This window comes from Rhineura floridana, chromosome 21 (genome assembly GCF_030035675.1).
Source record: "Rhineura floridana isolate rRhiFlo1 chromosome 21, rRhiFlo1.hap2, whole genome shotgun sequence".
NCBI lineage: Eukaryota > Metazoa > Chordata > Lepidosauria > Squamata > Rhineuridae > Rhineura > Rhineura floridana.
The window spans coordinates 17,854,208-17,880,383 of NC_084500.1; the positions used below are offsets into that span (position 1 = coordinate 17,854,208).

The 26,176-nt window shown below is 46.0% G+C and overlaps 2 protein-coding genes across 2 annotated transcripts in view; one reads left to right on the forward strand and one right to left on the reverse strand.

The window, feature by feature from the left end:
• The first annotated feature begins 11,218 nt into the window (after window positions 1-11,218).
• On the forward strand, window positions 11,219-19,829 carry CENPV (centromere protein V). The gene is made up of 5 exons (XM_061605516.1): window positions 11,219-11,730; window positions 14,511-14,609; window positions 15,958-16,027; window positions 18,793-18,907; window positions 19,552-19,829. The coding sequence occupies exons 1-5, from the start codon at window positions 11,219-11,221 to the stop codon at window positions 19,674-19,676; spliced, it is 921 nt and encodes a 306-aa protein (XP_061461500.1). The 3' UTR covers window positions 19,677-19,829.
• A 1,229-nt stretch (window positions 19,830-21,058) lies between these two features.
• Window positions 21,059-26,176, reverse strand: part of PIGL (phosphatidylinositol glycan anchor biosynthesis class L) — a 41,404-nt gene continuing 36,286 nt past the window's right edge. The window contains exons 6-7 of the mRNA XM_061604891.1: window positions 21,864-21,997; window positions 21,059-21,642 (exon numbers count right to left, since the gene is read on the reverse strand). Coding sequence (XP_061460875.1) covers window positions 21,544-21,642; window positions 21,864-21,997 — 233 coding nt within the window. The 3' untranslated portion in view covers window positions 21,059-21,543. The remainder of the gene's footprint in view (window positions 21,643-21,863; window positions 21,998-26,176) is intronic.

Consider the following 26,176-nt stretch of genomic DNA (forward strand, 5'->3'; position numbering starts at 1 on the left):
CGCCCACTGGTATTTATAAGCTGCTATGATTCATCGCTCCGCCCCCTCGGTGGCGTCCGGTATCCTTCCGCTCAAGAAAAATAGTCCCTCGGCAAAACAGCAAAGAGTGACTTCCCGCTTCCCTACTCTTGAGGGGGAAAGAAAAGGATAAGGAAGGACGTCGCTGATGTCTTTTGTAAAGACACCCTACAATAAAATAAGGCTGGATGAGTTGCGGAGGGATATGAAAGTAAAGGTAAAGAGGCTCTAGCGCTCAGAGAGGACGAGAGGCGGGATGAAAGAGCTATGAGGCGAAGATTGGTAGATAGGAAGAATTCCGTCTCTGATTGGCTCCCGAGTGAGCCGCTTGGGTCAGAAAGCTCTGGAAGAATCGGGAAAAAGGGAGGAGGAACGCTGTCTCTAGGTTGATTATGATGAGTAACTCGTCGCTGATTGGTGCGGAGTGAGGTCACCTTTGTTGCTAAGGCCCTCCGCTTCAGAGCAGCAGATTGCAGAGGAAGGGGGGGTAGCTCTGCGCATGCGGAGGAGGAAAGAAAACGGCAAACGGACGGAGGGGGTGGGCATCCTCTGAGCGGGGGGGGGGCTTGTACTGGGCAAAATGGCGGGAAAGGGTCTCTGAGGGGATGACAATAATTAAAACGGGAAAAGCAAGGCAGCAAAAACAAAAGGAAGAAGTATAAAAAGAAGTGTAAAATATATAAAATAATAGAAAAGAAGGCAGGAATTCCTTCCCTGTTTTCTTTCCACACATATTTTCCTTGAGGGGAATTTGGCTCCCCACCCCTTCACAAAGCCCTCACCATTTATCTATTTTGTCATTAGCTGAGGTGTTTTTATCCTGCACTTCGGTCCCAAAGGGCTCCCAGAGCGACATACAAATGGTAATGGTAATGTCACGGGGGCTGCTACTTTTTTTCTTTTTTTGAAAGGTATTTGGTTCTTGTAATAGAGAAGTTTTGTATACCATCCTTTTCTTTACGAAGAATGGGAAGGCATCAGTTGAAAACACACCAGATATCACCAGTGGTGTACAAAACTAACAGTGAAAAAAGGTCAAAAGTGAAATTAAGAGCAGAGAAACGAGAATTTCTAATCAGCAAAAAAATGGGGGGTAAGGGATTTTGAGAGAGAACACAAACAAAAACCAACAACATAATATCACCAAAAATGCCCTGTAACTCTAGGTTTGAACATGGAGTCACTCCTGCTCAGTAGAACTCCCTCTTCTTATAAATATATTTTTAAATTGTGTCGGGGGGGGGATCTTTTCACACTCAGTTATCACCTAGTCTGCATAGAAAAAGATGGTTAAAGAATAACCCAAGTCTATTTCTTAAGATATTTATCGTGTTGACCCATCTAGTCACTAGAGGCACTTACTCCTGGAAGATAAATATGTTTTTCTCCTTGATGCCATTATGTTTTTGTTCCTGGAATCGCTGACACAAAAACATCACTTGTGCAAAGCTATGTAAGCTTATTTCAGTGGATGGTGTTCAGCACTAGTCCTACTCAGAGTAGATCCATGAAAGGGAATGGATATGGCTAACGTAGGTTCATTCATCTCACTGAGTCTACTCTTGAGCAGGACTAAGTTGAGTACAACCTCATGGGTCTACTCTGAGTAGGGCTTTGTTGCATTCAACCTATTCACCACCCTGCCATAATTATGTAGTGATGAAATGACCCTCAGTGTTCAAATTCAATTTGAAATTCAAGGTGGTGTTTTCTCGTGCTGACTTTCTGCAAGAAACAACTTTCTAGGCCCTGCAAATGGTTTCCTCTTCTGAACCTGCCTGAAATTAATACTGCAGCCGGATGCAAATCTTGCTGAATACACTGAAATGTGGTCACGCAACTAGCTATCTTATTTATGAATGCATGCATGCATTTATATTTCACCATTCCTCCAAGGGGCTCAAGGTGGCATGCCTAGTTCTCCCCCTCTCCATTTTATTCTCACAACAACCCTGTGAGGTAGAGTTAGACTGAGAGGCAGTGACTGGCCCAAGGTCACCCAGGGAGCTTCATGGCCGTGCAGAAATTTGAACCCTGATCTCCCAGATTGCCATTCTAACAATTATACCACACCAGCTTCCCTGCCTAGGGTTTATAGGCATGAAGCACCCTGAATTTTGCAACATAATAGCACATGCATGCTATTATTGTAGCACTACCTGTTAAAAAAAATAGGATGTCTCTAGAAGAAAACAGGATGGATATGTTTTTTTAAAAAAGGATTAGATACAAAATTGTTTGAAAATGCTGGGTTATTCATTCATTTGTTTGAAACGCCTTTACAACCTGACTTTAATAGATATGAAAGTCCCCTTGTGCTTGTGTAAACTTCTATATTGACCTCAAGTCTGGGGGCTGGAATCTGCATTTTGTCTTACAAACTGACCCCCTCAGAAGTCCAAATCAATAGGTGGCCCCATCTGTCAGTATAGGCTATTGACTTGTGATGCAGATGAACTCAAGCATTAGATACCAATACTTATGTACTATTTGTTACATTCACATCCCACCTTTCCTCCAAGGAGCAACGCTCCTGCTGCCCCACTTTAATCCTCACAACAACCCTGTGAGGTAGGTTAGGCTGAAAAGTAGTGACTGGCCCAAAGTCACACAATGAGCTTCATTTAATTACTAAATTTGAACAGGCTACCCAATAGCGTACATTTCCTGTGTGGCCCACACAACAAGAAAAAAAAATGCAATATATTTAAAACACAAAATGCAATCAAATGCAGCATAGAAACTTTCCTTTTGTAGCAGGGACAAAACAAATTTGCAGCTGCCCCATCAGAATTCATACAGTGCCAGATTTTTCAAAACACAAATGGTTTAAAAGCCTGGGCAAGTAACAACGATTAATCATTTAGTGCTAAAAAAAAGGATATAAATAAAAATATATTCTTGAAACTGTAGGATTTTAGAATTATGCTTATTATAAATTTCACTAGAGACAGACAAGCCTGTCCACCTTCCATTTCATGTTCCACCACATGTTGTGGACATAGCTGGTGCCAAATCGTTCATGGGAAAGCTCTAGAATGTAGATGACCAACTCTGGAAAGCCTTTACGACATGTTTCCTTTTATATATTACGCTGAGAATTCTGGGTGACTAAATGCCTGACAAGCACCAGCTGACTGTAGCACATCAATCATTGCAAGGCTGACAAATAAATATCCAGATCTTATGACCAGCTTGATCATGTTGGTGCTTTAGGATTTCCCAGAAAGAAAAAAATGAGGGCATTTAGGAACTAGGTCACTGGGTAGCATTATAAAAGCATCTAATTTGTTTTCGATAGGAGGTTTGGTGTGTGTTTACAGGAAAGTTCTTGTACACAGATTTTGTATGCAGGCAAGTCACAAGGGTGCATGCAGAATCCCCCACTGCTGACTTAATGACATGTTTTTCTGCACAATTAAAAAGCAAGTGTATGGTTTGTTTTTTCCTCAGAAAAGCAGTTAAGAGAATGCAGTGGGTGAAAACACTCAGATTTCTTTTTGTGGTTGCACACAGGATTGCTGTTCAAAGAAGGCCAGTTTTGACTGGGTGGAGGTGGGAGTATTTCCTGCGGATAATTTATACTTTTTCATTTTTGTTTTTAACTCTGCCTCTTTTTTTTTGCTTCGGACAAAGACAGATAATGTTTGGATTGGCACAGCATTCATTTCCCAGGAGAACTCAACTTGTGTGGATTACAGAAACTACTGTCTTCCCCTCACAGCACAAATGCCAACAGACTCTCCTTGTTTGGATTCTGTTGTTCTCTTCCTGATGACAATTTTGCAAAGTTTTTCAGGCTTTGAAAAATATCTGTTGCATTTTTATGGCTTGTATCCAATGTTAGCAATACTGTACTCAGAGTAGACCCATTGAAATGGATGGATCTAGGTTTGTCATGCCCATGAGTCTACACTATGACTAGCACTGGATACAACCTGATATTTTTGGTGGTATTCAGCCATCTCTGCAAGGATGGAGAATTATGTTTAATTTTTAGAATTAGGTGGAAAAAATAAATATCCCTTTCCGTGTTTGCCCTGTTTTGGCCTTGTTTTGACCCAGGCACTTGGGCGAAACTCACAGGGCTGTGTATTTTCTTTCTTTCTGAGCAGCTGAAAGCTGAGTTCATGTGATCTAACAGCTTGGAAATGCCAGCTATGAGATGAACTCTTTAACGTGCCCAGACAAGTCTATCTGGGGCAGGTCTGAATCATTGGCCAAAATGTCTGCTAACCAAAAATGGGACTGCAATAAATATGAGATATTTCCAGTAAAACACACACAGACTCACGGATTTCGGTGTGACTGAACAGGGCAGCTAGCATTTGAAAATGGATTTTTTTTTTAATGTCACTTGTTTCTAAACAATAATTTCATTTGAAAGCTGCAGGAGGTGTTCATGGGTTAAAAATTACACTAGCGTTGTTGTCCAATAAATCAGAGGAAAGATATGCCAACTTTCTAGTTTCACAGAGATCATCACATGGCCTGCTGAAGGGTTCTGTGAAACCTGGAAGGTTGGATAGGCCAATCTAAACCAACATTGATTCAACAATGTGTCCAAAAATGTGCTGTCAGGTCACAGCTGCATTTTGGGATCCATTTATTTTTCAGTGTGGCATTGAATATGCTTGAAGCAAACATAGCTCAGGCAACACTTTCTGTTCTGGAAGGTGTCGTGTTAATGACTCACCATTCCCCCTTTCCCCCCCTGCAAAACAACAATCACCCTTAAACATGTTAATAAACTATCTCTTGTGTTCCTGCTTCGTCCAGTTAGCAGAATACTGAACTTAAGCTGGCAGTGTTGACGTTTATTAGGATTTAAAGCTCCCAAATGGAAGTTAAACTCTCCTTCTAACAGTCACCTTTATATAGTTTGTTGTTGTTATGTGCCTTCAAGTCGATTACGACTTATGGCAACCCTATGAATCAGTGACCTCCAAGAGAATCTGTCATGAACCACCCTGTTAACATCTTGTAAGTTCAGGTCTGTGGCTTCCTTTATGGAATCAATCCATCTCTTGTTTGGCCTTCTTCTTTTTCTACTCCCTTCTGTTTTTCCTGGCATTATTGTCTTTTCTAGTGAATCAGGTCTTCTCATTATGTGTCCAAAGTATGATAACCTCAGTTTCATCATTTTAGCTTCTAGTGACAGCTCTGGTTTAATATGTTCTAACACCCAATTATTTGTCTTTTTCACAGTCCATGGTATGCGCAAAGCTGTCCTCCAGCACCACATTTCAAATGCGTTGATTTTTCTCTTATTCGCCTTTTTCACTGTCCAACTTTCACATCCATACATAGAGATCGGGAATACCATGGTCTGAATGATCCTGACTTTGGTGTTCAGTGATACATCTTTGCATGTGAGGACCTTTTCTAGTTCTCTCACAGCTGCCCTCCCCAGTCCTAGCTTTCTTCTGATTTCTTGATTATTGTCTCCATTTCTGAGCAAAGAGCACCCTGACCCTAACCGTAGTGCCGGCAGACTTGCCAAGACGCTACTGACGTAGACATTTGCAGATTGTTTTGCTGCTTGTATAAACCAACACGGCTAACCTTGTGGGAGATATTAAGATACTGAGAACTGCATCAACCTTCAACTTCATTGCACAAATTCTTATATCTCAAGATAACTTCATGGAGGATAAAGCTTTCAGTAGCGACTAGCGATGATGGCTATGTTCTCTGTCCAATGTTGGAGGTCTCTGAATGCCAAATGCTGGGAAATCACACATGCGGAGAGTTGCTGTTGTGCTCAGGTCCTGCCTGCGGGTGTCCCCTTGGGACATCTGGTTGGCCACTGCGAGAACAGGGTGCTGGACCGCATGGGGACCCCTTTGCCTTGATCCAACAACCAGGCTCCTCTGATGTTCTTAAATTTAATTTAAAAAATGTATGCAGGACATTTGGACAAATGAGTGTACATGCCTCATTCCAACCTAGTTTCCTTCCTTCAGCGGCCAGAGTCTAATCAGATAGGAGGCCAGTAGCCTCCACCGGGAACAACCCCTTGTCCAAATGGAACAGGAATGACACAAGGTCACAGATGGCTCCCTTGCACGACGGCCGCTCGTTGCAGGCGGGTGGCATCCCACGTGGGGGCTGGATGCCTTTTTGGCATCACTGCCCAGTGGCCTGAATCACAAAGCGGGCAGCTCTCCCAGAAATCTCGTTCTGCTGAGTCACTGCCATGTCAGCATGCCTATTAAGATAGCACAAGGGCAAGGGGGAGAACGGTACTTTTATACCTACTGTGCTGAGCCACAGCTTATCCTTAGAAGTGAACTTTGAATGTCATGAGGTAACACAATTTCTAGACCTTTCTTTTCGCCCTTTGATGCCTTCCCTTCTTCTCCCAATCAGAATACTCTCCTACTACAGTGTTTGCCAAACTGGTGCCCTCCAGATGTTCTGGACTACACTCCCATCGGCTTGGCTGGGCTGAACGGTTCTGAAGAATTCCTCGTAGGGCTGAAAAACCAATACAGTAAACGTCTGGCCTTCCCAGCTTGTCACTGTTGAGGGCAAAGTGCTGTGCAACTAAACTCTGGCCTGATTCAGCCAAGGTCATTCTCTTCTGTTCTTATTCTGGGACACAAGAATATTTTGTTCCATGTTTCCATTCAGAGGTCTTACCGATGGAGAAAACAGACTGTTTTGACGGGAAGCAAACTGTGCCCTTGTTGTTAAATGGGAATTTAGCAAGCCCTTTACAGTCTTTTGACTGTAATTTATTTTAAACTGATGTTAATGTTGTATTTCTAAATGTCTGCAGTATGCCCTGGGACCTTATGGTGAAGGGCGAGTAAGAAACTGAAATATTAATAATAATACATTTGCCATTTCTATGAGATGCATCTGACTGGGATAAACCTCCTAAGGGAAAAATACTTTATAGTCCACCTCTGGAAGCCCAAAGGAGGACAGAACAGTGAGCGAGATAAGACTAAGAGAAAGATGAGGGAGAAGACACAAGTATTGAGTGTTAAATGAGGACTAGAATCTTGATAAAACATACAAGCAGACACTGAAATATGATAGTGGGGGATGGAAATCAAGGAGTGGCTGGAGAAGACATATATTTTAAAATGACTTTTATTTCTGATACTTGGTTGGTACGAATCAAACGCAAACAAGTTTGACCAGCTATGTTAGCTTGGGGGAGTGTTTCAGGCCTGTATCTCTCCTGAGCAGTTCAGGGCGTGGACTGGAATTTGTCAATACACACGGAAGGGTTTAAGTGAAATGAAAAAGTTTTGGAGTTAACCCTTGGGTTCCTTAGAAGCGCAACACCAGAAAGCACTTATTCCAGGCTCCTTTTCTACCTGCTGGAAACCCAACCCTGGCCTTGTTATTTCAAGATACTTTGCATTTATTTTCCCTTTTTACAAGCAGTTCCTACAGTATTAAATAGTCTATGACTCTGTAGCCCTCAGGCATTTGTGTGTGTGTGTGTGTGTGTGTGTGTGTTTCACTCTGTGCCTTCTTTCTGGAAAGGAACTTCCAAGGAGCTCTGAGCACCTTTTCCATCATTGACATCAGAAGAGCCTGGTCTGCTGGATCAGGCCAAAAGGAGGCCCATCTAGCCCAGCATCCTGTTCTCACAGTGGCCAACCAGATGCCCCAGTGGGAAGCCTGTACATTAGCTGGTGATGATTTTGATGTTGCCTTTACATGTCTGGAACACCTCATTAAAATAGTTGTAAAAACACTAAGAAGATCAAAACTGAAGATAGATTTCAAAACAATAGAACATGAACATCTAATGCAGAGACCTTTTCATTCAGCTAGAAAAGTCCCTTTGAACATTTCCTGCAAATATATGCACATAATCAGGACGGAAAGTGAGGTATTTTTAAATGGAACACACATCTGAGCCAATGCAGGAATTCCATCTGAATTAAGGGATTGGAAGACTCAAAAATGGATTTATCACCTGGGGGTGGATCAAGCAGCTTGTGGAAATCAGGTAGCGTTTCCCCCCCAGAATGTCCCATTCCTGTCATTTAGATGTGGAAGTTTGGCACTGAGCTAGTCCCTGCCAGTCCATGCAGCTGCTGGAATCTGTTTTTTATTAACTTGCTTTGCCCCCAGGGAAGTGATCTCACCCACCCTTGTTTCCTTATGACATCCCCCCAGGTCTGACCAGAAAAAAACCTGTATTCTGTCAAGTAACCAGTAACAGGGTCTGAAAAAAACAAGATACATCCTGCCTGTCCAGCTTCCATCTGTGACCCTTGCTAATGCCATACTGGGCCACACCTACAGATAGGGAAGAAATTCAATTCAGTTCACATGTAAAGGCGAATCTAGCTAATTTGCACTTTCTGAAGCAATACACAAACCAAAACGCAGCCCCTCTTCAAAATTTACACTTCTCTCCGAATTTTGCAATGCAGTCCTCCAGCCGAGGAATGTGCCCCAGCCACCATCAAGGCTTGGGATATTCTCATGCAGCAGACAACATGCTCAGAGGCACACTTGCCTTTGTTACGGCTGCGCTTTGCCATTGAAAAACCCGTTCCTGAGCTGACTGAGCCCTACAAATAGCTGCTTTCAAATGACTCCCAGGAAGAGCTGCTGGAGCTAGCAGGGAAACGGAAGCTAATTACTGTCTGGGGTTCGGATTTGGGGTTCATGACATCCGGTTCTCATGATTAGTGGTGATCTCATTCCCCCCATTAAATGAGCCACAGGAAGTGAATGGGTGCGTGAGAGGACCTGTTGACATGAGGTTGGCAGGAAGGCACGGATTATCTAATTTACAGCTGAGTCACTCCTGCAACATATAGAATGCCTTGGCAAGAGGCTTCATTTATTAATTCTTACATTTATACCCCACTTTTCCTCCAAGTAGCTCAAGGTGGCATTCACACTTCTCCCCTCCATTTTTTCCTCTCAACAACCCTTTGAGGTAGGTTACACTGAGAGTGACTGGCCCAGTGTCACCTGATGGACTTAATGGTTGAGCAGAGATTAGAACCCTGGTCTCTGCCAGGTCCTAGTCCAACACTCTAGTCTAACCACTGGCTCTTTGTGATCCTAAAAAGCAGGGGTGGGGGATCTTTTTCATCCCTAGGGCCAGATTTCTTCAGGGCAAACTTCAAGGGGCCACATGCCAGTGGTGGGTGGGGCTAGAGGCAAAAATGGTTGGAGCAAAATGACCAGGTGGGCTGGGGCAATTCCTCTCTGAGGAACAGACACAATGTTTGGGGCTGCTCATTTTAATTTTTTAATTTTTTTAAAAAAAATTGCCATCATTTTAAATGTTGCTTAAATTTTATTTCCTTTTTTTAAAAAATCCAATTTTATTAATAATAAAAAAATGGGGGGCGCTCAGTTTCAAAAGGAGAGTAGGGAATTGTTTTAAGCCTGAGGGCCGCATCCCCTCATGAGTAACCTTTTAACCAGTGGAGGCTCTGATGTCAGCACCCTGGACAGCTCCTTGGAAGTTCAGACTAAAACCTGGAGCGGATTCACTGCCCCGCTGACATTAGAGCCTCCACCTCCAATGCTTTTAACTGGAGGCAGCGGCACTGAGCCTGGGACCTTCCGTGGGTAAAGCAAGAGCTCTACCCACTGAGCAAGGGTCTCCCACTCTGAAAGTTCTTGCGGCAGAACTCCCCCAAAGCACAACCTTTCCATCCTACAGGGATCAATCACATCTCTCCGTTGCCACCTTTTAAAAATCAGCATTTCCACTTCTCTCAAGTGCGCCCTCGCAGCTGTCACTTAATCTTGTCTGTGGCTAAGAACTGGCCCTTCCCTTGTGTATCTGCTTGTAAAGGCAGGCAAGTGTGGCAAAGATGAAGGTTGCACCTAGAGATGTGAAGGCCCAGAAAAAAATGGGGGGATTTGCTTCTCCCCCCCCCTAATTTCTTCTGTTCCCCTCCCCCCAAGGCTTTCACGTCTCTAGGTGAAATGTTATAGAAGGTGGGGTTAGGTGGGGAGAAACAGAATGGGATATTGGAGAATATTTTTAGACATTTTTATAACTGTTATATTCGGTTTGTTTATTCTGTTATTATGTTATGTACATTGTTGAGATTTATTGTTTAGTTATGTTTATTTAAAATGTGATGTATTGTTTTCCTTTTAATTGTACCAAATATGAACTGTTTATTGTATATTGATTTTTTATGTTGTAAACCGCCCAGAGAGCTTCGGCTATGGGGTGGTATAAACATTTAATTAATCATAAACAAACAAACATAAACATCTCTAGTCCCAACCCTCAGGCATCTAGCATCCTGTTCAGAGGCAAGACCAACTGGCTTTAAGCTCACTCAGCCAGTTGTCACAAAGAAAGTCACAAATGCCATCAGCCTAAGTGGAACCTCCACATCCAGCAAAAGGATACCCCTGAACACCAGGTTCTGGGGAACAGCAGTGAGGGAGGACTGATGCCTGCCTGTTCTGCCTGTGTTGGCTTCCTGGAAGAGTGAGGCTGGACAAGGGCGGAACAGGATGGACCGGCCTGGTCTGTTGGACCAGGTGCGTTGTGCTCCTTCCATACAAGACCAAATGCCAGAAGGCTTGATCGAAACCCATGGCATCCAGATGATGGTGCAATCCCTCATTGTTTTGTTGCAATCATTTATGAAATGTATATCCCGCCCTTCCTCCCAAAGGAGTCCTGGGCAACCAACGCACAAACGACAAAGCAATGGCAACCTCTGAAAAGCAATTCCAGTACAGATGCAGGCTGGGAAAGATGTTGACTTGGCAAGACAGGAAGGCCTTCCGTAGGTACCAAATGTATTCAGGGATAACCTACCTCTGACCCTGGAGGTTCCACGGAGCCTGCATGCCTAGTAGGCAACAACAGACCCCCCTCCTCCTCCATGAAGGTGTCCAACCCCCTTTTCAAGCCGGATCAAACAGCGGCCACCCCCACCTCTTGTGGCAAACCTGCCATCTCCTCCTCATGCACCATCTTAAAGACTCAGTGCAGAATTTTACTTGTTATTTATTCAATTTCCATCCCGCCCTTCCTCCCCAAGGGAGCCCAGGGTGGCACTCGGGTGCCTTCCATATCAAACCAGCTTCTTTCCTCTCCCCCACCCCCGCATTTCCACCCCTGCCCTTTGCTTAACGCTAGCCTGGTGAAGAACTCTGCAGGACTCGGAAGCTTGCACCGTCCTTTAATTTTGTGCCCCTTTTTTCCCCAGTCGGTGCTGATAAAGGCGGTATGACTATTGGCCGACATATGGCTCAGTGCTTGCTACGCCTTTGCCAGCTTGGGGGTTTGGGGAATGGCAGCCCCAAAGGAGCCCCCTCCCCCAGCTCCTTCCCCCCCCCTCGCCTTTTCCTCTCTCCACGTGGCTTTCCATCCGAGGAGCTGGCGCGGCTCTGGAGCTCCGTCGAGCGGCCAAGCCCGGGAGCGCAGCAGGGACGGAGCGACCAAAGCATGGGGAAGGCGAGGAAGACCCCGGCCGCTACCGCGACGCGGAAAGGCCCCCCGTCTGGGGGGAGGAAGCCTCCGCCTCCGGCCTCGATCCCTTCCCCCCGGGATCGGGCCTCCAAGGGCAAGGGGCCGCCGATCCAGAAGCCCCCGAAGGCGGCGGAGCGTCCGGCGCCTGGCGCCAGCCCGGACGAGCTGTGCGCCCTGGCCCTGGGGGCGCAGAAGGAACGCTGGCTCCAGTTTCAAAAGCGCCAGAGGGTGAGCTGCGAGGAGGCGGCCAAGCTCTTGCTGGATACCTTGTGAGTAAAAGGGGAGGCAAGGGGCACGATCCGGGCCCCGACCCCCCTTTAGTGTGCATGGCTCGCGAGGGTTTGGTTTCGTTGCGCGCCCCTACAATGAAAGCGCCAATCACCCGCGGTTGACTTGCTGGCTGCAGCCGCCTCCTCCCGTTTGGGGGAAGCGCTTTGTTTTGGGGGTGCTTCGGGGGCTCTGCAAATGTAGGGGCCACTACGTGGTGGAAGCCCCGCCCTTCTAAGCAGAAGACCCCCCCTTAAATCAAGAACGCGGTTTTGTCGGGATTTCTTTTTTTTAATTAAATGTCCGGGGGTGAGGGAAATTTGATGCTCCCCTGAAGATGTGATGTGGGGTGATTAAATTTATATCCCATCCTTTCTCCCAAAGGGAGCCCAGGGTGGTAAACAGCTGTGATAAAACACTAAAAATCATGTTTTAAAACATCTTTAAAATAAAACATCTTTAAAAACAAATTAAAAACAGTGGCAATTCAGATGCAGACCGGGATAAAGTGATCTACTTAAAAGGCGTGTTGGAAGACGCAGTCCTAACGGCACTTGCTGCCTGGGGGTCAGCCTCATTGAGTTCAGTAGGACTTAGTTCTGAGGAGACATGGTTACATGGTTAGAGATTTGCCCTGTAACGCTTTGGGAATGGGAATCTCAAAACCCTCCCCACCTCCCCCTGTAGCTAAAAGCATTTGACCTGAAATGTGTTGATTAGGAAGAAAGAAAGACCTACTATACGTGATTTCAACGCTATAGTCAAACAAATCCTGTGCTTTATGCTTAAGTTTAATTGATACTATTCACTGTTTATATATATATATATATATATATATATATATATATATACACACACACACACACATAAGACAGTTTTGAAAGCAACAAACAGAACTTCACTCAAGCTTGCTCTGGATCCCTATAAGGATTCTGTTAATCACCTAAAAATATATATGAACGTAATTGTGATTAACCAAACAGAGGTTTTTATCACATTAACAAAGGTGGAAGCTGAAACGTTTTGTTAATACAATAAAAACCTCTGTTTTGTTAATCACAATTACATATACATGTTTAAACACTTTGGTGATTAAGCAGTATATAAATAGCTGGAATAAACAATAAAACCAAAGGTTTACTTGGATTTTTTAAAAATTGAAATATTTGTAAGTATCTTAAAACCTGCCACCCGGGGCTCCTTCTGGGAGGAAGGGTGGGGGTATAAATTTAATAAATAAATAAACGTGACATCTCAATTGCACAAGCCTCCCTTGCACTATTTAAATTTTAAAGATAAAATGCGAAGCCACTAAAAACAGGTCACATACCTGTCTTAGTGCCCCTTGAGAGCTGTGTGTCGGATATCTAGATATTTCATCTGAGAAAGGGCATCAGGCTGGCAAAGGCTGGGGTAACATTTCGTCACACTAAATGTTTCGTTTTTGTCTCCGCTGCATGCCACTCCTTCTCTGTTTTCTTTCTGTTCGCCTCCACGGCCAAAACGTAGATTGGAAGCTCATTGGGTCAGAGAGCTATCCCTCTTTGAAGGGCTGTAGCTCAACACCTGGTTGCATGGCGAAGGTCCCAGTTTTAATCCCCTTCAGGTAGAGCTGGGAGAGACCCCTGCCTAAAACCCTAGAGAGCTGCTGCCAATCAGTGTACACACTACAACTTCTTCTGTTCCTATTCTTTATGAAATGCCATAATGCGTCATGTCAAAAGGACGGCATTGTATCAGCGCAGCATGCTTCCAAATCCCAGTTGCTGGAAACCACAGGAGAGGAGAGTTGCTGCTGCGCTCAGGTCCTTCCCAGAGACATCCAGCTGACCACTGTGAGAACAGGATGCTGGACTGGATGGGCTGCACGACTCTTCTGACGCTGTGATTTTAACTACACATGCTTGATCTTAACAAAAGGACTCTGCTATTGGTGCTGATAGTGTTGTCAAATCACAACCACGTGCCAGAAGTGGTAGATTTCACAATATAATTCATAGTAGTAATAATATATTGCCACCACTTCTGCTAGTAGTGATCGCAGTCATAACGTTAGTAACAGTGATGATAGATGAGATGGCATTCCCAGGTCTATCTTTTTACGGTGTAATCCTAACGACGTCTGCTGAGAAGTAAGTCCTGTCAAATTCAGTGGGGCTTACTCCCAGCTACGTGGGGTTAGGATTGCAGCCTTAAATAGTTACACAAAAGTCCGTTTAGGCTAAAGATAAACAACGGGCCGAGGGCAAAAGAGCTGGAGGAACATGAGGCCATAGGGATCAGTAATGAACTGTTGTTCAGGGGGCTGCCCAGCCGGCCATGCTCTTTTCCAGAAGACTCCATTCCGTCCCTGAGTGGTTTTCTGTTCCCCTGCCTGAAATCAGTCATCATTCTGTGGCCACAGAGCATGCTCAGCCCTCATTGGGGTATTTTCGGTGTGTGTGTGCATGTCCACCCATTTAGGGTTCCCCCCCCCAAAGATTTTTCTGTAATTCTGTAAACCCTGGGATTGCCCCCTGAATCTGCCAATATGTCCCCCCTGTGCCATTTTGGCAACAGAAGGATCCATACTCAGGGCAAGAGTTTGTTATTAATCCATGGGATTATTAAAGAAGCTCACCAGATTGCTTGAGGGCCACAGCATGTTGCTTTTCTCCCCCAGTGAGAGGCACAAAGCACTTCTGCCTTCCAGTGGTTCCAAAAATGATAATTAAATTGGGCAAGGATTGCTGATTCAGAAACAGAACAGACAGTGACAAATCTCCGTTCTCCCTTTCTCTAGCGAGTACCAGGGCCTGGTGAAACACACGGGGGGCTGTCACTGTGGAGCCGTCCGCTTTGAGGTCTGGGCGTCAGCCGACCTCCATGTCTTCGATTGCAAGTGAGTGATCCCTCTTCCTTCCCCATGGACACTTTCCCCTTTCGAGGGGGGTTTGTGAGAAGCTTGTAGGAAGCACATCAACACCCAGCGAGCTTGTGGGTGTAAAAGCATGACTACGCAGCAGCTGCAAGTGGAGAGCATTGTGCCTGGAATGTGTGGCTTTGCCATCCTGCCTAGATTTCATGCCGGAGTTACACTTCTAATTCCAGGGCTTGTTGTTTGTTTTCCTTTGGAGCATAAAAAATGTACCTCGAGAAACAAATGCCTTCCTCAGCATAATGATCTTTGCGCTTGTGGGGACAGATGCCCCACAATCAGTGTAGAGATGGGGGGGAAATCAACCCAGTTTGCGAATGATCAAATTTGCACTTTCTGAAACAGTATGAGGACAGGAACTCTGCCATCTATCATAATTTGCACTTATCCAAAATTTGCAATACAGGTCTACCCAAACTATATTTACAGAAATGTCTAGCAGAGGGAAAGACATTCCACCAAAGAAGAACAGCAGAAAACACCCATTTTCAGGTCAAAGCCCTGTGATATTCTGTAGGATGCGGTGCCACTAGTAGAATATCCTGAAAGAATCTAAATCAGTGGTTCCCAAGCCTTTTCCCTCCACAGACCACTTGAAAATTGCTGATCTTTTTCTGCTGTTGTAGCAATTTGATTGCTGTTTTATTTCTTAGATTCTGTTTTATTCTGTTGCAATTTACATTCCGCAGAATTCAAATTGCAATACAATGAAATACATTGTATGAAATAAAAGAAACAATAAAAAGACAGTTAAAAATCAAGATGGATATTTTATGTGGACATGCCGTGGGCCACCTGAATGAAGCTTGCGGACCAGTCTGGGAACTTAAAAAAAAAAATTAGATATAACAACTGAAACTGCAGGGTACAAAAACAGGAAATTAAGAATATCTTGGCTGCCCACTGAGAATCAACAAAAGTATATTGAAAAATACATTTTTTTCTGCACCAAGATACAAAGAAAAAAAAAGAGCGATTCGCCTTTACAAAATCCATAGATTGAGGAAAACCTTGGGAACCTTGGATATTGCAGTCTGGCTCATTAGCATGGAAAATAAAAACTACACTGTTCTGCGACAAACATGTCCTTTCGTTTTCTACCTTTTGCAATCTTTATCTTTTGTGCAAAATTTTCTGTCAGTGCCAACTGCCAAATTGTATCATACCACAAGAGGCTTCAAGTCCTTCCAGTTTGGGAGCGTTTGATTTAAGCAATCTTAGAGGTCTGCACAGGGGCAGATGGTCTTTCGGGTAACCAGGTCCCGAGTTATTCATATTTTTTCTCTCTCCCTCCCTGCCCCGTACTTTCCAGTTGCAGCATCTGTGTCAAGAAGCAAAACAAGCATTTCATTGTTCCTGCCTCACACTTCAAGTTGCTGAAGGTAAGCTGGTGAGCCGGTCGAGGTGTGACACAGGCTGGATTCACACCTTTTCCTCATTTTGTTCCTTACTGCTCATTTGCCAGTCTCCACCTACAACTGCGATTGCCCCTTGCACATTGCTGCCCTTTGCCCTCTGTGGCTGGGCAGAAGTGGCAAAGAAACTTGGCTGCCTATCAAGGAATAAGCTGGCGGTTCAGATCTCACCTTGGCAATGAAAGCGGCTGGCAGCAGCTGTTTCAGGGCTCTGGGTGTGTGTGGAACCTGCGGCTGCCGCTCAGATGTTCAGGGACTCCTCATCTCAGCAGTCTGCATGAACAATGCAAAAAAAAAAAGGAGATTGAAGACTGATACAAGAACTCTTCACTGTAGCTCGACACGACTCCGTCTTCAGCAGCTGCAAACACAAATGAACAGGCAACATAGATACATTGGAAAATGACATCAGTTACACTGAAACCACAAATATTATATGTACATAAGCCCCCACCCCCAAATCTGAACCACATCCTCCAAACCCTATTTATACACGTATATTTGAAAGGTGTAAAAGTTTAGAAAAAGACAGCAAGGATAGAGTTGCACTTATTGTTGTGCCTGTTTCAGTGCATCTCCACCTGTTTTCTGAAAACGGCACGCCACGCTGGTCAAACTCCGCCCCTTGTTACTTTAAAACCTGGCTGGATCAGCTGGAGTGCAGTTTTTTGTTTTTAATTTGTTTTTAATCAGCTTCAGATATATTTCACAACTGGACAGCAACAGGTCCAACACTTTCTTGTGGGCTGTCCTGAAAGGTCTGAAGTCGGCAGTGGGGAATGGGAGGTGTGTACAGACGAGGGCAGGGACGCATCAAAACGCAGCCAGAAAAACCATTTTAGCTACTTTTGAAGTGACTAGTGTGTCCACAGTGCAAGTATCTGTTCGAAACTCAAATCTTGGCCACAAATTATTTCAAATACGGGCGTGGATCCTGTAGCACTCCAGATGTTTTTGCACTACAAACTCCCAGCATCATCCTTGTCCACTGGCCATTCTTGCTGCTGGGAGTTCAAGTCCTTTAGCATCTGGGGGAGCCCAGTCTCCCATCTGCTGGGCTGTTCTCTCAAGTCTTTATGTGCCATCCCTCCATCTGCAATGCTGGGATGATTTCTTTCCTGCTCTTTTATATATCTACACCACCGATCCTAACAAAAATCTCAGTGGTTTACAAAAGTAAAATGACATATTAAAAATAATTGAATTATTATTATTGGAATTTATTACCTGCCCTTTATTACCCAAAGGCCCCAGGGTGGGTTAGAACAATTTAAAAACACGTAATTAAAAACACTGAAGAACAACCACAGAAATACCACAGAAAATAGGGTGGGTCCTAAAAGGGTTGCAAGCCAGGGTAAAGAGGTGTGTCTTCAGCATTTGCCAAAAGGTGTACAATGAAGTTACTAGACGCACAGTGGTGTAGCGGCAAATTCAGAAGTGCAGGATCCCTTCATGATAGTCATGCCACACTGCCTCGCAGCCGTGCTCCCTTTTCCACTTTCTCTCGTCTTACTTGCTCTCCTTGTCATCTTGCGAGTCCACACGCTGTTATAACAGACATCCCTAGGAGCCAATCTGCATGAAAGGGGAGGCTGTGTGTTAGCTCTTGAGAAGAGTCTTCTCAGTGGCTAACACTCCTTTCATGCTGATTGGCTCATACATAGCACCCTGGTTGGGACCCTGCTCCCAAAAAAGTAACAGGTCTATGGCACAACCCCCCTGACCCTGGATGACTACACCCCTGCAGACACACCTCAGTGGGGAGGGAGTTCCACAACTTGGGGGTTGCCACAGAGAATGCCCTCTCCTAGGACACAGGCCCCCAAATATCAGAGGGTGGCGGAACTACCAAAAGGGCCCCCTCTTCTGATCTCAACACCCGAGAGGGTCTGTAGGGAAGGAGGTGGCCTTTAAAACAAGGGAAACCATATCTCATGTATGTATTATGGAGAGCTGTTTGTCTTTCTGTTCTCTGTGCAGGTCAGAGTGCTTCTGGTCAGGGAGAAGTCCAAGCAGATTAAGTTTTCACTAAATGATGGACACACCCAACCATCAGTGCTTCCTGAATAACGGGCGAGGGCATGGCAGGCTAGGAGCCACCACAAAGAAAGCCCTGCTTTCATATTGCTGCCAGGTGACATTCAGCTGGTCATGGCCCTATCAGCAAGGTCTCCTCTGATGGTCTTATATAGGGGAAGGTGCTCCTTTAGAGGACCTGTATGTTTAGAGCTTTGTATCTTAATATATAAGAGCCCTGCTGGATAAGGCCAAAAGTCCATCTAGTCCAGCATCCTGTTCTCACAGCGACCAGCCAGATGCCCATGATGAGAAGCCCGCCAGCCATGCGTGAAGACAGTCGCAAGTCCCAGCAATTTGCATTCAGAGGCATACTGCCTCCAGCAGTGGAGGGAGAAGTATAGCCAACCTGGCTAGTAGTCATTGATGCTATATTAATAATCGGAGCAGTTCTTTCAACCCAGTTTTAATGTGTGCCCAGCCAGAAGCTCATGTCAGTACCTCAGCCGCTGAATTCTGCCCCATCTGCAGCTTCTGGACCAGTCTCAAGGGTAGCCCCACAGAGAGTGCATTACAGTTATCCAATATGGACCTACCTTACAGGGGCGTTGCAAGGATTCCTGCAGTCATTGATGCAAAATGCTTTCTGCACACTGGACAAAGCACTTTGTATAGAAATGCTCAGTGATGATGCTCTGTTTTGTTTTGCAAAGGGCACCAACAGCCTCACCACCTACACCTTCAACACCCACTGTGCCCAGCACACGTTCTGCAAGACGTGTGGCGTCCAGAGCTTCTACACGCCCCGCTCCAATCCAGATGGCTATGGTACGGAATGGTTAGCAGCAGATGTGGGGCGGGCTTGAGAAGGGTCTTGCTTTGCTTTCTGCGTAGCTTTCACCAAGCGATACCGAGGGAACAATAAAAAACAAGTGGGACCTGCAACAAAAGGTTGCTGTGTGGAGTGCTCCTGTTCAGGGTTCCATTCCCTCTCCCACCCAATTTTTCTTCACCACCCTCTAATCAAGCAGTCGGCATTCTGTACTTGCTGAGGATGCTACATCCTAATAGGGCTGTTTTTTTGGGGGGGGGGAGTGCCCCTCAAGGGTTATTTTTAAAAGATCTTTGTACTTTTCCAAACCTTGTCAATTCCCCCAATTCTGCCAATACCTCCCTCCTGTGTATGAATAATTCCTTAAGGCTAGCACTTGAAGAACTGAATTCACTATCAGTACATACCAAGGATGGTGAACCTGTGCCCACTAAACGTTGTTGGGCTCCAACTCCAATAATCCTCAGTGGCTGGGCATGCTGCCTGTGGGGGGTTGCTGGGAGTTGAGAGTCCAGCAACATCCATGTGGCGCAGGTTCACCATACCTGGTGCATATGGTAATACAACCGTTCAGGGCATCGGGGAACGTTTCTATGAGTCGTAGAGTTGCTTTGTCTGATACGGCTTCTCTCTCTTTCAGGCATTGCTCCGCATTGCCTGGATGAGGGAACTGTGAGCAGCGTCACCGTGGAGGCGATCAATGGCAAGGAATGGGAGAAAGCTGTGAAGGCCCACCCCTCCATCAGGTGCATGTCCAAACAGTGACCCAGCTTATTCTGGAATCGTGGATGCCCCAGAGCTGGTGGTTTTCTTCTCCTCCCTGTCCCCCCCCCCAGCCCATCTGTCCGGGATTGCTCAGCAAGAGATCCCCATTTCAAATACATTTGGGAAATAAAACTTGTATTTTTGTAAAACAAACCATACTCTGCTGCTTATTCTCCTACCTGGAAGCTAGTCTGAATGGAATCAGGACCGTAGAGCCACTGCCACTAGAGAACTAAACAAACCGGCGGTCTGACTTGAGAAAAGGCAGCTTCCTATGTTCCCGGTGGGCTTTAACGAAAGACACAGAAACAAGGTGGGCAGGAGTGGTGGTTCCTGGGCCTCGGGACTCCAAAGTAAAGTGAAGGTGGAGGCTGGAAGCATAAGACATATGCAGGGTCCTGGATGGAAATAATGTAGCCTATCAGGTCTTGGGTTCAACTAATGAAGTACGACTAGGTAGATGAGGTTTGGAGATTGAAGGCCAGATCCTCAATGTGGCTAATCATGTTTTTATCAATTTGTGCTTTTGTCCCGCCCCTTCCTCCAGGTGGGCCTACCCGGTTCTCTTCTCCTCTCCACATTTTCTCGTCACAACAGCCCTGTGAGGTGGGTTAGGCTGAGAGAGGTAGTGCATGGCCCAACGCTACCCAAGAAGAGCTTCGCAGCAGAGTAGACTTTGAACCTGGCTCTTTCACTGTAGTGGCTGTTATGCTACACTGGTCCTGTAAACACATGCACAGAACCTGTGGCCATCTGGAGGGTTGTTGACCTCTAGCAGCCAGCAGCCCCAACTGGCATGGCCAGTGGTCAGGGAAGATAGGAACTGGAGGCCAATGTGGAAGGTGGCACCCTCCCCATCCTTGCTGTCTTGCCTATTCCTCCCAAGAAGCTCAGCACGTGGTGCGTGGGAAGGTTGCGCCCGCTTGATCTCCGCAAGAAGCCTGTATGGCAAGTCAGGCTGAGAAAGTGTGACTGACCCAAGGATCACCTGCTGAGGTTCAAAGCAAATGAGAGATTTTGACGATGTGTCTTTCAAGCCTACCTTCCATGTATTCCGCTGGGGGCTTCCATTAAATTACTGGGCTAGGATGGGAAGCAATATTCAGTTTTGGTGACTGTTTCAGCAGAATAGTCTCCACAGTGGAGGCCGGTCCACTTGGGCAAGATGGGGCACTGCCCCAACCATCTCAGTCCACCCTCAGCCAGTCTCCACCTCTCATTGGCTTTTGCTCTGCCTGTCATTGGCTCTGGTTCCACCTATTGCTGGTCTCTCCCCCCGTCCTAATAGATACCTATCCCCCCCCACTAACCTCCACACTTGACGTTATCCAGTTATTATGTATTATTTCAAGTTAATTCTTAATTGCTTTTATATATGAAAATTTTATTGTTGATGTTTTTATTGTTCATCACTTCCAGATTTTTTTCTAGGAAGTGGTTCGTAAATGCAATAAAAAATTTATATTCTTGTAAAAGAAAAGGTAAACAGAAATGATTTTGGAAGAGATGCTCCCTCTCACCCCTTTCTCTGGTCTAACGTACAGCATGTTGTGAGGTTCCATCTTGCTTATCTTTGTGGAAACGGATGCAGACCTGTCATGAGTTTCCCTGACTTCTGTCATCTCAGCAATATGGCAGCTGGATGGAAAAAAACACTCACTTAGCCGCATGGAAGACCGTGCACAGCCGCATGGAAAACTGCACACCAGGCTTGGGTGGCTGGCTGCGTGTTTCCTATCCACCAGTGTCTGGTGAAGGGTGCTGTTCCGTTCCTTGATTCAGTGAGAGCCTTAAGGAGAACCACTCTCCTTCAGCCTCTCTTGGTTCCACAATCGCTCCTGGTGTCTTGAGAGAAGTCCTTTTCTCCTTAGAGGACGCGAAGCGAGTTGATCACCATGTAGCGTGAGAAGACCACATAGAGGCGCCGGAACCAGAGGAGTTGGCTGCGGTGGCACTGCATGGCTCTCTGGAAGGATAAGAGTACGATGTCCCCGTTTATCATTGCAACTTGAGTCAGGCCTACAGAGACCTCAAAGGGATGCTCTGGGTGCAGCCATTAGGAAAGGTCCAATTGGGGATATGGAAAGGGAGGGCAGAGAATAAGGGAAGCCTTTTTTGTCCCTGGCCTTTTCGGTGGTGACCCCCAACCGCCTGTCGGTTGAATGTTTGCCCATGTGAGGCTCTCACCTTGGCCAAGTCGGCTTCCTCTTTTGTCAGCACAAAGAGGACATCTTTGCTCCAGAGGTAACTGATGGGGGCGTCTAGGACAGATATGTACTTCCGGAAAAGGTTCACTGTCTTGAGGGTTAGGACCTGGCAACCTGGGTGGAGGAAGAGAGCAGATGGGCTGGTGAGATCCTATCAGCTTTTACAGTGCAATCCTATGCATGTTTACTCAGAAGTAAATCCCATGGTGTTCAGTGGGGCTTTCCGCCAGGTTGAGTGTGCAGGAGATTGCAGCTTTAGATGTCTTTTGAAGGCTATAATATCATTCCAATAGGTTTCTCCAGCGCAACCTTATACTTGGAAGTAAGCCCAATGGGGTCAGTTTCTTCATTTTCTAGGATTGGTACTTCAACATCAGTTGGCATCCCTAGGGCAGCTTGCCACCCCCTCTGACAAAACTGCAGAGTACATAATAAAATCTATTACTTAGTTTTATGCTATCTTGCTACAACAGCACCGGAGATTACAAAACCCTGCAGTCAACTGAGCTCCCTTCCAGGCGAGTGTATACAGGACTGGAATTTCATTCCTGCTGTCTGGATGCTCTCCTCTTTTATTATTATTATTATTATTATTATTATTTATTAAATTTATATACCGCCCGACTAGCAATAGCTCTCTGGGCAGTGAACGTAAAATAGTATAAAAATACAATGAATAACAAAATAATATTAAAATACAATCAACAATACAATAAACATTATTAAAATTAGATCAATGTAACTTAAAATATTTATAATATTTGATGCTGATTTTGCCAATACTGATTATTCTGAGGTAAACCAACTGTGAGCTCTGTGAAGTTCTGTCTCTGTGCTTTCCTGTTTCAAATGCTTTACCATTTTATTCTACATTGGATGCTACTTTGATTATATTAAAAAGCAGGACAGAGATACCTGGGAACATAATCATAATGGGTGACATCTGATATCAGTCATACTCAGAGTAGCCCCGCTGACCAAGACTGGATTACTACAATGCACTCTATTTGGGACTTCCTTTGCACTTGACCTAAAACCGCAGTTGGTGCAGAATGCTGCGGCCTGGTTGCTGACAGGGATCTGCACTGGTTGCCAGTTTGTTACCGGGCCAAGTTCAAGGTGTTATATACTACTGGTATATAAAGCGCTGGATCATCACCTAGTAGTGGTGAGTGGGCTTCCGTGTTCCAATGAACCCTGTGAGCGATGCCGTCGGGAGTCATGTGCTCCCAGCAGGGTCACCCATGGCGGTAAGGTCAAGGGAGAGGAACCAGACAAAGAACGATCCAAGAAAGTCCTCAATGGTAGAACAGGTGGAGGATAACAATCTGTATGTTACAATGGCTGTGAAGGCGGATGAAGGCTGCAGCAGATAAAAGACTTCCAATCGTCGTGGTACCCATGCCATTGGATCAAAGTCTTTTTCTGTCAAGATTGTGTGTTGATCGTTGTGCGCCAATCTCCCCACATAAAACAAATTCACACAGAGGCGTCTTCCAACCAAATTATCTTGGAAGACAATATTACTCGGCCACGAGTGATCGCCAACCCCATAAAGCCCTTAGCGGCTTGGGAGCAGTTTACTTGTGGGACTGCCTTGCCCCTTATGTGCCCACTCGAGCGCTTCAATCTGCGGAACATGCACTGTTACAAGTGCCACACAATGCTTGTTCTGCTCTTGTAAAGAAAATGGTTCTTTCAGTGTGGCAGTGCCTACTCGTTGGAACTCTCTGCCTATTGACATCAGGCAGGCCCCTTCGCTGGATTCCTTTCGACACCTGCTTAAACCTTTTTGTGTTCAGGCAAGCCTATCCAGAACCACAGATGTCAATGTGTTACAATCTTGTTAGCCTGTTCCTGTTGTTAAACTGTTTTTAAAATGTTTCTAATTACTTGTTTTTAACGGTTTTATCGAAAATGTTTATGTTTTTTGCAAACAGGTGTTTTTAGTATAAATTTTGTTACATAAAGTGGAAATCAATGGACTTGAGTAACTTAAGCCCATTGATTACAATGGGTCTGCTCCGAAAATAATACAGACCAAGGATTTTTCTGGGCAATCTTCTGAGGGCCACATGCCAGTGGTGGGCAGGGCCAGAAGCAAAAGTGGGTGGGGCAACGCATGTAAATGTTACCTTTGTACCATAGGCTAGTCTCTACACACACTCTCACACCCCTCTCTATCCTCTATCCCGGAAAGCAAGAAGCATGATCAGAGTTCAAAGACACATTTCCAGCCATGCAAAAATACTCACGGAGGATGGGCTAGTGAGGGGTGTGTCCTGGGGAGAGTTCCAAGGGCCAGATAGGGAGGCCTGGAGGGCCGCATATGGCCCCCAGGCTAGACATTCTTCATCCCTCATTTAGACAGCCATGGTGTGAACAGGGACAGCCCCTCCACTACAGATGTGCTAGACCAACACTTTGCAAGCTACCCTCTAGGCCATCTTTCGCCGTCCTGGTGCCCTCCAGAAAGATGTTTCGGGCGAACATCTCCCATCGGCCCCAGCCAGCGCTCTGTTTATGCTAGCAAGATCACGCGCCCATGTAATAAATGGACGTTCCCAGCAGATGGCGCTCTCCGGCCCTAAACCTAAAAAAAACACCATGTCTGGCCAAACCCGACTCTTTCAGAAGATTTACAAGCGGCAAGTGCCCTCGGGGTCGTAGGATTAGTTGTTTTGCCTCTGCAGCCCTCCAGCTGCTCTTGGGAGGGCCAAGAGAGACTTGCCTCCGTGCCTTTCCAAGGGCACCCCCGTCAGTGGCTGACAGGCTGCCCAGGCTAGGGTGGGCGTCAGGTTTTGCCCTTTCTGCAAAGACAATATCCAGGGCTTCAGAGGTCCAAATGGATGAAGTTATAACTAACTTAGGGCCATTAATTTCCATGGGTCTACTCTGACTAGAACTTAGTTGTGTCCGACCCCATGTGTACCTGCCCAGGTCGCGGTCCTCTCATCTGGATTTACTCCACCAATGGGCAAAAGAGACGGGGTCTTTTTTTCTGTGGTGTGTAGTGGCCCCCTCAAAGGGCTCCTCCTTTACTGACTTTTAAATAGACTCTGACAACTATTTCACGCTGCTTCTAAACACAGGGCCCTCTGTAACGTTTTAAAGCAGCTGCTGTTTTCGTTACTCTCGTGACGTTTTGGGGCACCTGTCTTAGCCCTTTGGAATGGGGGGGGAAACCTCCAGCCCAGGGGCCAGATGCAGCCCTCCAGGCCTCTCTACCTGGCCCTTGGGACTCTCTCCAGGCCACCCCCCTCACCGGTCTTGCTCGCACCTTATCGGAGCGCTTTGCCTGGCTGGAAATGCGTCCTTGAACTCCGAATGTGCCTTTGGCTTGCCTGGATGTAGAACAGAGAGGAGCACGTGCAGATGTGAAGAAAGTAGCCTACCGTACAAAGGTAAAATTCACAGTCATTTCCGGAAGGATGCCCAGAATGGAAGGTGGCCCTTGAGCTGAGCAAGGTTTGTCACTCAGTTCTCAAATATGGGAGGGGGCTGGTTGCACCAGTCAGATCCTCTGGGAGAGCAGGCAGTGCTTCACCCCATACTTGGGATCAAATGTCCACTTTGGTCCCTGGAAAGTTAGATTTGGGGGTGAATGGGGGAGGGCATGATGAGAGATAAGGCGTATATGTGAGAGTGTGTCCCCCCCTTTTCATTCTGCTCTTAAAGCGAGTAAACAGATACAAAGCAAAACACATATTGGGAAAAACAGGGAAACTGCCCAGATTTTTGGTATTTGCCGTTTGGCAACTTAATAGGCAAGCGACCATGTGGCTCCGGTGGAGACACACATTTTTTGCCGGCTGCCCTCCAGGCCCTGACGTTGTTGCTGCCCCCCCTCCCCAGCCCCTCGCTTAAGCCCTTCTAATGCGACGGCCTCTCATGCCGGCCAGATCAAATTAAGACATACTGGGAATTGCATCTATATTTGGAGCAGCTGAGCCTGAAGCAGCAAGGCGGGCGTTCCCCGGGCCTTGGGCAGTTGTGGGTCAAGCAAGAGGGTGACGTCAATCGGAGCGGCTGCCGGGCTCCATGGGTGGCAGAAGGACCCCTCGAGGGAAGCGGCAGGGCTGCCTCGACACCCCAAGCGGAGCCAGAGCCATTCCGAGAAGACCCAGAGGTTTTGGAGGAGATGCTGGAGGTGACCAATATCCCAGCCAGCATGACCAGTGGTCAGGGAGCTGTAGTCCAACAACATATAGAGGGCCATAGCTTCCCCTTCCGTCCTTTGATACAGACAGTTGACCTACTTTTCCTCCCGTTTGTAGCTAAAGACATGATCTG

What these genes read in the sequence shown, in the direction of transcription:
- CENPV (XM_061605516.1), top strand. Translation starts at nt 11,219, where the DNA reads ATGACTATTGGCCGACATATGGCTCAGTGCTTGCTACGCCTTTGCCAG. An exon ending in CTCCATGTCTTCGATTGCAA is followed by an intron (nt 14,610 to 15,957) that starts GTGAGTGATCCC and finishes CGTACTTTCCAG; the next exon opens with TTGCAGCATCTGTGTCAAGA. An exon ending in CACACTTCAAGTTGCTGAAG is followed by an intron (nt 16,028 to 18,792) that starts GTAAGCTGGTGA and finishes TGTTTTGCAAAG; the next exon opens with GGCACCAACAGCCTCACCAC.